The sequence below is a fragment of the Eucalyptus grandis genome, chromosome 11 (genome assembly GCF_016545825.1).
Source record: "Eucalyptus grandis isolate ANBG69807.140 chromosome 11, ASM1654582v1, whole genome shotgun sequence".
NCBI lineage: Eukaryota > Viridiplantae > Streptophyta > Magnoliopsida > Myrtales > Myrtaceae > Eucalyptus > Eucalyptus grandis.
This window is the reverse complement of record NC_052622.1, coordinates 38,726,082-38,738,229: the sequence shown is the minus strand read 5'-3', so window position 1 is coordinate 38,738,229 and position 12,148 is coordinate 38,726,082. Positions and strand designations below refer to the sequence as shown.

The following is a 12,148-nucleotide window of genomic DNA, read 5'->3' as shown; positions in this document are numbered from 1 at the left end:
ATTGGGAGGAATCCCTCCTAGAAGCCAAGTTCCTATAAGATATGTTCTCGTAATAGCGAAGAACCGCCATAAAGGAATACCTCACTTTTCATCTAATTTGGGATAAGGCCACTCCAAAAAGAGAACCGCTGCAAACCCTCTTTAAGAAGCAAAATAGAAGACAAATGACATTCACAAAATAAGAACACATCATCTGCAAAGAAAAGGTGTGAGAGTCTAGTGGCCTTGCACCTCCAATAGAATCTAAAGTCAGATTGATTGGAATACCTCCGAAGAATTCCAGAAAGCACCTCCATAACCAGCGTAAATAAATAAGGAGATAAAGGATCCCCTTGGCATAGTCCTCTCCCACTTGGAAAGAAACCATGAAGCTCCCCATTTAACACTATGGAAAACCGAGGAGTCCTCACACACGTCATAATAAGATGAACCAGTCAGTTAGGAAATCGAAAGGCCAGGAGGACACTCTCGAGGAACCGCCAATCCACGATGTCGTAGGCCTTCCTGAAGTCAACCTTGATAGCACATTTAGGAGTGTAAGGCTCCACATGAAACCACGCAAACAGCTCTTGAGCCAAAAGGATATTGTCCCTGATACGGCGTCCCTTGACAAAAAAAGCATTCTGGGAAGTGCTTATGAAGTCCTAAAGCACACCTGCAACCCTATTCGCCAGCACTTTAGTGATGACCTTATAAATCATATTGCAACAATCGATGGATCTATAATCATCAATCGTAGTCGTATTGGGCACCTTTGGGACCATCACCAAAATGGTCTTATTAATTTCTTTGAGGATCCTCCTTGAAATAAAAAGTCCTTTACCGCTTCCATAACCAGCTGACCCACCGTAACCCAATTTTCCTTAAAGAACTCCACCGTGAAGCCATCCGAACCAAGCACCTTCACCCGAGCAAGGGAGAAAAGGGTGTCCCAAACCTCCTGCTCAGAAACGGGCCTATCAAGGACAATAATCTGGTCATCACTCAAACAGAACTAAAGAACCTCCCTAAAGTCAGCAGCTGTAGAGGACTCCCACTCTAGTTGAGGCATAAGAAGGTTGTGGAAATATTCCACAAAGTGTTGTTGAACTAGCCGAGGCTCATTAATTTGGACTCCTAAAGCATCCGTCACCGAGAGGATCCTATTCCTCAACTATCTCTTTTTAACATAATGGTGAAAGAACTTCGTGTTCCAATCACCTTCGTTTAACCATCTTATTCTAGCCTTCTGTCTAAAGAAGGACTCTTCGTAAGACTAAAGCTCAACTAATGAACGTCTTTGCACTCTCTCTAAGTCTGCTAGAGTCGCACTAGTCGGATCCTAGGCAAGTTGAACTTGAGTTTGCTTTAGCGCTTCCCTTGCTTCGGTAGCTTTGACAGAGATGCTAGCAAAAGAATCTTTATTCAATTGCTTGAGACGATTTTTAAGGGCATTCAATTTGCTTACAAGTCTAAACATCAGCACCCCTAAGCTTGGAGCGTCCCAAACTTGCTTCACAAGTGAGTCGAAGTCCGGGTGACACATCCAAAAATCAAAGAACTTGAAGGGCCTTCTCCTATGAACCAGGTTTTGGACCTTAACCACCATAGGACAATGATCAAAAATCCTAGGTGATAGAAAAGAGGCCTCCGAATAAGAGAAGATGTGACTTCAAGAGGTGTTAATCAGCACCCTATCAATCTTTCTTGCCTTGTGTAAAGATGCTGAAGAGGAAGACCAAGTGTACATGAACCCCACATATCTTAAGTCATCCAGCTCCGCCTAGTCAAGGCACTGACCAAATTCGTCGAAACTTGGCAACCAATGATCTGAACCACCCAATCTGTCTGAGGGGTCTCTAATAGCATTAAAGTCACCCATTACCAGCCAAGGTTCCTCCTGCAAAGTGAAACTTCTAGCTACTAGGTCCCCTCATAAACGACGACGCGCGGTGAAAGAGTACTCAGCATAAACGATAGAAATCACACAGGTCAAGCCAAATTCCACCCACCGAAGCTTTCCATGAACAACCTAATCCGATATGGATAAAGATTCAAAAGAAACCACATAATGATCCCAACCAACCCAAATTCTACCCCTATCTAAGTACTCCAGGTTTGCTATCCAGCACTAGTTGCTTAGTAGATTACTAGAGATGTCAACAAACCAGTTATGAGGAACCTTAGTCTCAACAACCCCCACCAAGGATAAGTGATTCACCAAGATGAGGTTTCTTACTTCCGCTTGCTTAAGAGGGACGAACAACGGGGAAAAATAAAAGGCTCTTGTACCCAAGAGACTATAAAGGAGGAGCCGTTAAATCAAAATAAATGAATCACGAGTGTTCCAGTTGATTTAATTACCTCTTCATGGAGATTTTTGATCATCAAGTTTCATCTAGCACTTGAAGCCCCTAATAAATTTATGTTTGGTGATCCGGATTTTTGGACCCAACTGGAATAGGATATACTATATCATAAAAGAAAACCGGGTTTTCTAGTACAGGCGGAATATCTTTCTCAGCAAGACGATACCAACAAAAGACACGTCTGTCTCTTTTACGCCTTGTCAGCTTTGTCTTTTTTTCGTGGGACATTGACCTGCAACAACTCTAAGGTAGTTGTATTGTCACACTCTGATTCAACGTTGGATGGCGGGGGGAATTTGCAGTTTGATTCACTGGTAGAGTTCCCGAACATCACGGGACTTATGATTAACCCCTTGCGTTATGGACCAGTGTGACCATGCAAATTTCCCGTCCGGTCGGAACTAGGGGACTGCCATACTTATCGGCCAGAGATTAGTCTAGTGATATGTGAAAAAAAAAAAAAAAAAAAAAAAAAGAGGAAGTCCATCCTCGGAGTCTTCAAAGATATTTCCTTTCAGTGCGAAGCGTGTGAATCCCCGAACACGGCAACTTTTTGTCCGTTCCGCTCCAGTGAAGTCTTTTCTTGATTTTGTCAATAGCGAGGTCGGTCTACGGACGTGTTTTAGGGGCTTCGTATATTCTGGCTCCGAAAGCCTAGATTTCTCTGTCCCTCTTTTTGGAGACCAGTGGATTCTCTTTTCCTCTTGCCCATTTCCTAGAAACTTCGCGTACATTAACTTATGAAAAAGATTCTCGCATGGTCGTGATGTTCCATGGACTCAATGAATTTGAGCCATCGCGTGCCGAATGGCACTCACATGATTTGGCGGCTGTTATTCACTGGCCTCTTGCGTGCTCATTACGCGGAATTATTTGCTCCAATAATTGGAGATCTGAGGAGTCAAAGAAAGGAAAAGCAACGACCAGTTAATTGGAGAGAGGAAAAGATTTTGACAGAATGAAAGGAGAGAAAGAGAGAGAGAGAAAGAGACCTCGCTGACTTGACCTTGACTTAGAATGTCGACCACACGTTAAACAGAGGAAGAAAATCTTCTTCGAAAGGTTCGAGTGCGCTTGAAATAGTTATTAAAGCATACTTTATTTAGAAAGTTATTACTTATACTTCTTGACCATATTTAAGGAGATGTATTCATTTTTGTTGGACTAATTACACAACTTAGGAAGTATTGACACTATTCAAAAATTTTGGTGCCGTGTCAGACACTTTGACACATGTCCAACACGATCCGACACACTCCAACATAGGGTCAATAAATATCGAAAAATCCGAAACATGATTAACTCTCCCGCCACGCTTTGATACGCGAGTTTGGAATTCCGACACACATGGAGTCGATTTTAAAAATGAGGAGTTAAAATGTAAATATGTAAAAAAAATAATAATAAAGGGGGAAAGAAGTGATTAAAGCCTTGTTTGAAACAATGAATGATATTAATAAATGGTGAATTAATATTTTCAGTGTAAATTAATTATATGCTCTTTTATTATTATTAAAAATGATAATTTATCATGTATATGTATATTTAATATATAACGTGTCTCAACACATCGAAATTATCTATTTTTTTAGAAATGACATGTCGATGTATCCTATCATATCTTGTCATATCGCGTGTTGGATGTCAGTTTCGGTGCTACTTAGCATATAGCACGGAAGAAACACATTATATATAGTTTTCAAGGTATTTTTTATGCATAACACAAGCATAATCAATATATTGCAAACTGTGAAATTTTCTTTCTCTTTAAAAAAAATCAAAATTTTAATTATTTTGTATTTTCCTTTTCCCTTTTTTCTTTTTTCTTTTTCCTTTTTTTCTCTTTCTTTTTTCTTTTATTTCTCTTTCCTTTCCCTTCTTCCTTGGCCGGTTGTTAGCCATGGCAATGACCGGCGAGCTTGTTGCTCGCCGAAATTCGGCTAGCCACGAGCTCACTGGCCAAGGCCTTGTCGATCTCTAGCAAGTAGGGGTGTGCAATGGGAGCCACCCAACCGGGAACTGCCCGAACCGAACAAGACCAACCAATTCTAGGCAGTTTCCACATGCGGTGGTCTAGTTCTCGCATCCAAGATAGGAAATAGACTGACCAGATCATACCAACTATTTATATATTTTTTAATTTCACAACAAGAAATTTTGGATTGCGAGGAGGAAGCCAGCCTCACGAAGTTCCTGCTTAGGCATGGAAAGTCTTTGAACAAGATGATCCTGTGCTTAGAGGCAGGCAAGGTCAAAGATTATGTGCTCAAAAAGAAAATCAGATCCCGAATCGTGGAATTCTCCAACGGGGCTTCTGATGAATTCTATAAGCTATTTCATGGGCCAAGTCTTGACTGTTTCATACTTCATATTTGTTTGCACTTTGCTGAAACAGAACTTATTTTTAAGCCCTCGAGTTCAATAACTCATTGTGAAATTGCTGCTAACACAACAAACTAACCGGTTCCACCGGATTGGACCAGTCAGTCAATCTGATTCCCAATTTCGAGACCAGCTAGTCTGATCCCCGGTCCCAAAAACTAGGAACCGATCCTCCCAATTTCATCTTAGAACCAAACCAGACTAGGAACTCCTACCGACGAGGCTTGAGCTCACCAATCTAGAAGGGCCGAAGTCTTGGGTGAGGCTCGAGCTTGCCGACCTTGGGTGAGTTTGACCTTGTCTGTGGTCAATGGTCAGCAATCGACTAAATAAGAATGAAAAGGAAAAAGAAAGAAAAGAAAAATAATTAAAATTTTGATTTTTTTAAAATAAAATAAAATATAAAATATTATTAAAATGAGAACAAGGAAGAAAATCAAATTAGATTTTTTTATACCAAATAACGGAAAATATTTTCTAGTTCATTTTCAAGATTCACCTATACATCGGAAAATATTATCATTTTCTTGAAAAATATTTTCCAGAATAGTCACGTGTTCTGTAAAAAGATTGGAGCCTTAATGATCGTCTCAAAAGCACTCTTTAACAGAATCCTATTCGCTAAGAAAAAATACAACTGGACAATAAAAGAGTTGTTAGATCTGTGGAAAAATGGATAATGGTGACATTTCCTTAAATTTTTCTGAACCATAAAAAACACTGATGTGCGAGGACGGCGACGTTGCGAGGCGTCAACCCAAAGTCAAGTCGCACGAGAATTTTATGAGTAAACTAGAAAGCATTCCCAAGAAAATGAGATGCACCAAGTAGACCAGATCACCATACACACAGACAACTCAGGTTTTAAGCTACTTGAGTGAGTGACTCAACTCATCCGTATCGAAATTTTATTACATGAACATTTTCACATGAGTACTATTGGATATGTTTTAGTCATGTTAAGTGCAGATTTTATGTGTTCCTTTTGGGACAATCGGTTGCATAGCTAACTGTTGTTTTTGTTTTATCTTGATTTGGAACGGGGAAGTAGGAAAACAGGAGGCATGGAAGTCATCAGTAATGGGATCGAATCGATCAGCATCCATGCCGATCAAGAGATGGAGAATCGCAACCCGAAAATAAGAGCAGTTAATCTTGGGGGCTGGCTGGTCACAGAAGGATGGATCGAGCCTTCCCTCTTTGATGCAATCCCCAACAAGGACTTCTTGGTACTGTACTACACGTAATTGCCTCAGTGTTTTCGTTGCTTTATTAACCGATGATTCGTCCGGTTTCGACAGATTTTCTGATTTTGAAACTGTGTATAATTCGTAGGATGGGACTAGACTTCAGCTCAAATCGATGATGGTTGGTAAGTATCTTTGTGCCGAGTCCGGCGGAGGAAGCCGGGTAGTCGCCAACAGCACAGGGACTCCTGTGGTTGCCAAACGGCCCGCGAGTTCTGGTAATCACTGGGAGACATTCAGGGTGAGTTAGCTTTAAGCAAATAGATAACGGCTGTGTTTGGAAAAGGCTTCAGGAAGGGACTTTGGGCTTCCAAGGATCTTGAGGCCAAATATTGGGTGTTTGGTTTCAAAGTTTCATTTTTGAAACCTACCTTGAGGCAAAGTTTGCCTTGGAAAGGCTGAAAGCCCAAGGCAGGTCCTAGGCTGCCTTGGGCTTTCAGTATTTTTGAAAGCTCCATGGGGAACTGTTCATCTTATTCTCCAGTGGCATAGTTGCATGTGGCTGGTCAACAACGAGCTCGAGAGAGGCCGATCAAGTTGCGGCTGAGGTCGGCAAGGTCACAGCGACCATCACCGGCCAGTCGCGCGACCCCGGTGAGTCTCCACAACTGCCCATGAGTTACGTTGCCACAACCTAGCTCTGGGTCGCGCGACCTCCAGCAACCCATATCTGGGTTACAACAAGGTTGCGACCTCCGGCAAACCCAGATTTGGGTGGTGCGACCTCCGTGAAGGGCCGCCGGGGTTGCCCGACCCCAAGCGGCCCTCGCCGGAGGTCGCTCGACCCTAGGCAGCCCTCACCGGTCGTCCTCGGGGCTACATAAGGCCGCGGCACCGCCCGCCCTCACCGGCCAACTTTTTTATTTTTCTTTTAACAATTATTTTCTTTTTTTTAATTACAAAAATCCTTTGTAAAATTATCTCTCCAAACACTATTTTACTCAAAGGTCATTCACAATAGACTTTCAAATTATAATTTAACAAACACAATTTGCATTTTCGAAAATCTCTTTAACTACATTTTTCCTAAAACTTTCCCCAAAAGTCCAACCAAACGCACTCAACATTTGGATGTGGAAACTCGTGATGTTAGTTTGGTGGTTAAGGAACGAACTTTTGTAAGTAGATTAGATACGCGGTACATCAAATGCAAATAAATTCTATATTTGTGCTATCACTGTCTGGGTTTTGGCTTACATCTTACATAGTCGGGATTTTGATGGAGTTATCTTACGGAACTAATATTGAACAATGTTATGGGACGGAACTGACGCAGTTACAATTTAGCCTTTTAGTAAAGTAAAACTCAAGTTGTTCATTTTGGAAATAGCATTGATATTTTCTCCTAGTGACATTATTATTCCGACTAGATTTAGTGTGCATCAAGCTATAGATGATTTGCCGTGTTTTGTTTGTGTAGCTGTGGAGAATCAACGAGAGGCTCTTCCACTTCAGGGTCGCCAAAAAGCAATTCGTCGGCCTGGACTCTGGTGGGGAAGGGGTCGATTTGGTGGCTACTTGTCATTCACCAGGAGCACCTGAAACCTTTGAGATTGTGAGAAACCCAGGCGATCCAAGCCGTGTTAGAATCAAAGCTTCTAATGGCTCCTTCTTACAGGTCATTAATCTCTTTCCATTTCCTATATCTTACATGAGACTAATGCTTCATATATTAAGCTTGGTTGAGAAATTACGACATGAACGTCATGCATGTACTGATAAATATACGATCCGTTACAACTAATCTATTAATTTGGATGCTAATTATGGTCCACCTATTTCAAGGGCCAACTGAACTACGGTTCTAGCCGGTCACGTTATGTTATAAACCAAGTTAGCAGACCAAAGTTGTTCTTCACGAATCAACATGTTAGATAGACACTAGCTGAGTGAAAACTTTTCAAGACCTAGGCTCCATTCGTTTCGCGAAAAATGTGGCGTTTTTAGAAAATGCTTTCCAAGAAAAATGTAATTATTATCTAAGGTATTCGGCTAAAACATGAAAATGAAGCAAAAATATATGCTGCTGTTCAGTAAGAAAAATATTTTCCTCCATGCACTCTTCTTCAATTTTTTAATTATTTTATTTTTTAAAATCTATTTTAAAATTATTTTTTATTTCTAAAAAACCAAATTTTAAATTATTTTCAATTTTAATTTTTCTTCTTCTTTTTTTTTTTTCTTTCTTTTTATCTTCTTCTTCTTCGATTGCTCACCTAGCTTGCCATTGAACAAGCAAGCCGATCTGTGAGCAACGAGATTGCCCGAGGTTAGCGAGCCTTGAGCTTGCCCAAGGTCGGCAAGCTTGTGGCCGATCATGGTGGCTTGGACCGGCCAACACAAAAGTTAAATAAAAAAAAAATAGTAGTAATAAAAATTCCAATTTTTTTAAAAATGGAAAAAAATAAATAAAATAAATAAAAACAAAAGATGGAAAGGTTAACATGGGTGTGAGGTGAGAGAAAGTGAGTGAGGAAAATATTTTCCTCATCTTGAAAACTGTAAAATATTTATTCCTATTTTAGAAGACTTTTTTTCCATTGATGGAATATATTTTCCCTAACCATTTCCTTGAAAATATTTTTCTGAAAGTTATTTTTCTCGAAATGAATTGAGCATTATTTCAAGCTTTATGAACTGAGCCTTATTCGAAGCAAAGCTTGAGAATAACTAAGAAAGAAGAGCGATTATTGTGGTGGAATTTATTTTACAGGTGAGGACGGATGAGCGAGTGACAGCTGATTATCAAGGCGATCAAATCGATGTATGGAAAGACGAAGACCCATCTCTATTTATCATGAGCTTCACTAAAAGATTGGAAGGCGAGTTCCAGGTCACCAATGGTCTTGGACCACAAAAAGCCCCCAAAGTCATGAGAGTACGCAATTATACAACTCCTATTCAATAATAGTCAAAGTCCACGGTTCTCAAACCTATTAAATTAATTGAATGATTTATGCCTGGATTATAACTTTAACTAAACTCACTCTATGAGAAAAAAAAAATTATTTTGTTTTTATCTTTTTAGTATGTGACTTGCGAATGAGAATTCTTTGAGGAGAAACTGATTATTGCCAGCAATCATTGGTGTCATCACACACGGAAACTACAGCAGCTATTACAGCTTACTAACTCTTACCGAGCACACGCCAGTAAATACTGTTCATATGAATGACATAAGATACATGACGATATACAGAATTAAAAATCTAAATATTATGTAATACAATATGTACAACCTATACTTACCAAGCCCAACATCTATTTCGATCCAGCAATGAGAAAATCTCCTTTATAGATTCGTACTTGACCTGACGTGCTCGGTTCCTCCGGGATACATGTGATTTTTGCTTCTACACATGCATGAGTTTCCTGGTCAAGTACTACAAAGCACTTTAAGGCACGTATGTGAATTATAAGTAAAAAAGTTGCAATCGCGACAAGAATACGATCGAAGCTAGCTTTTTTCCAACAATAAATACTTGATCTGCTACGACTATTAATTTATTAAGTACAATGTCAATTTGTTATTGAGTGTTGAACACGGTAGATACATCCAAAGAAATAAGTCTTGTCTAGACTTGAGTTTTCTGGGCTGGATCAATTACAATGGTCCTTTAGTGCATTTTAAATGTGGCCCCACGTGGATCCCACAAATGATTAACGTGGCAGGTCCAATCTATAGGCAATTTCATATTTCAAGACCCTCTTACAGTCCAACATATCATTTCCACACATTAGTTTTAGTAACCATTGGTCTCTTCCAACAGCAGAAAAGAGCTGTTAAAGATACCTTCTCCTTGGATATAACACTAAGCAACTCGGAAAAACTCTAAGCCAATTCGGCTTTGATGGTGCCTTCTTTCCGTTTGTAGACCTATGAAAATCCCACGGTCTTCTTTCCTTCAAGTCAATATCACTGGCTCTTTCGTCTGATCCTTGTGAAGAGACTCAAGTCACTCCCACGCCAGAAGACCCCTTCCTCGATGGGATTAAGGTTGTCGATGCGTCCTATTCGACCACTGAATTCTAAACCACAAACGGCAATCCGACAAAACTACAAGAGGGGCCTTCTTTCATTGATCTGACTGTTACACAACTCTTAAGTTTTATGCATGAAGCAGATTGTTTCGTCTAGTGTTTTTGTGCTCGAATTATTAGTAATGTCTTTACTTTGTCCTTTACTCAATTTTGATGGAGTGATTAGGGGGAATCAGAGAGGAAGACAAAAGATTAAAAAAATCTCAAATTTCCTTTTTTTCCCCTAATCTTCTTAAATCATTCCAAATCTATCTAAAATCGAGCGGACTCAAGTAAAAGGTATGAATTGATGATAGGAACATTGGAGGACGTTTATCGTGGAGGGCGATTTCAAGTTTGTAGCCGAGAATGGATTGGACGCTGTGAGAATTCCGGTGGGTTGGTGGATAGCGAGCGACCCAAATCCGCCACCCCCTTATGTCGGTGGTTCCCTGGCCTTTCTGGACAGTGCTTTCTCTTGGGCAGAGTGAGCCTAATTGCCATCTTCTCTTCATCTTATCATGTACAGATGCAATTTCTAATATATCATTTGATTTTCTACTTGCAGGAAGTATGGGCTGAAGGTCATCATTGACCTGCACGCAGCACCTGGTTCCCAGAATGGCTGGGAACACAGCTCATCGAGAGATGGGTTCCAGGAATGGGGAGACACGGATGACACCATCCAACAAACCCTCCATGTCATAGAATTCCTAACTTCGCGGTAATTAATAAATATGTTGTTCACACCCTATCCCGAGTATTGGGGAATGTATGATTTGATTTAGCCTATGTAGGTACACGAAGAGCCCGAGCCTTTATGCCGTCGACCTCTTGAATGAGCCTCTCGCGGAGACACTCCCTCTAGAGACGGTCACTAAGTATTACAAGGCCGGGCACAACGCCGTCCGTAAGCACTCCCCCACGGCTTATGTGATCATGTCGTGTGTACTTGGATCCTCTGGCCCTGAATTGCTGCTCCCCGTAGCAAGTGGCCTGGATAGGACAGTCGTGGACAAGCATTATTACACTATGTTCAGGACGAAATTCAACACCATCCAAGATAACCTTGATTTCATATACAAGAATAGTGGTACCCAATTGAACCGTCTCGCTACATCAGATGGACCTCTCACTTTCGTGGGTAAGTCCAAATTTGTAATAAAATTATCATGCCATTAATGCCACACATCATTTTGTATCTGTTTTCCGTAATCTGCTATACACATAAGAAATGTGGATCTATAAAGTAATTTGGAATTGCAGGTGAATGGGTAGTGGAGTGGGCAGTGAATGGAGCAACAAAAGAGCAGTACCAAAAGTTTGCAGAGGCTCAACTGGAAGTCTATGGAAAAGCCACATTTGGATGGGCCTATTGGACTCTCAAGTGCACGCGAGACCATTGGAGCTTGGAATGGATGATCAAGAATGGTTACATCAAGCTTTAGACATTTTTATCAAATTTGGAGTACCATTGCCAACTGTGCTAAAGTTAGATTGAGTCGAGGTTGGCGATCGCCTTCATCTAGTTTCATTGCCTAGCTCTCTTTGTGGTGTGCTCTCTTTGTGGTGTGCCTAGCTTCGTACTTAGCAATTCGCTGCCTAGCTCTTCGGAAGCACGTTGGAAAAGCCTAGGATGCCTTCCTATCGTGAGATACAATACACTGCTTTATCTATGCAATTAGTTTAGTACTAAATATAACTAAAGTCGAGACAGACCAATGAGGCGGCCTTGCTTATGAAGCTGGAATGGGGGATCCTCTTGAAACCAAATGCTCTTTGGGTGACGCTCTTTGGGTGACTCTTTCTTATATAAGAAATTCTCAGTCGTAGGACTTTCATTTCAACTTTCCTAGTTACCGCTCCGTGGATCGTATGTTACCTTTGCTAATACATAATACGAGGAGGCAATTAGTTTGTTGATGCAGAGAATGACCTCTTAGAAAAGTGTGGTTTGGTCTATAATTACTCTACAAGTACCTTAAAAAACACTTAAAGTTTTAGATTTTACCTTCAGAAACTCGCATTTTGTCTTTCGTGGAAAAGTTTTAGTTGGGTAATGCTAGTCATGAGACTCTCATGACTTATAATAGACTTATTTTACCATATGTAGCTGCAAAACTCTATTGTTCCATGCCTGGGTAAATAGGA

General features: G+C 40.6%; 1 protein-coding gene across 1 annotated transcript; it reads left to right on the top strand.

The window, feature by feature from the left end:
- Window positions 1-5,446: 5,446 nt before the first annotated feature.
- On the top strand, window positions 5,447-11,924 carry LOC104416351 (probable glucan 1,3-beta-glucosidase A). Its single transcript, XM_010027752.3, has 9 exons — window positions 5,447-5,607; window positions 5,782-5,959; window positions 6,066-6,218; window positions 7,398-7,595; window positions 8,691-8,855; window positions 10,315-10,484; window positions 10,566-10,721; window positions 10,795-11,141; window positions 11,264-11,924. The coding sequence occupies exons 1-9, from the start codon at window positions 5,549-5,551 to the stop codon at window positions 11,443-11,445; spliced, it is 1,608 nt and encodes a 535-aa protein (XP_010026054.3). The 5' UTR covers window positions 5,447-5,548; the 3' UTR covers window positions 11,446-11,924.
- The last annotated feature ends 224 nt before the right edge of the window (window positions 11,925-12,148 follow it).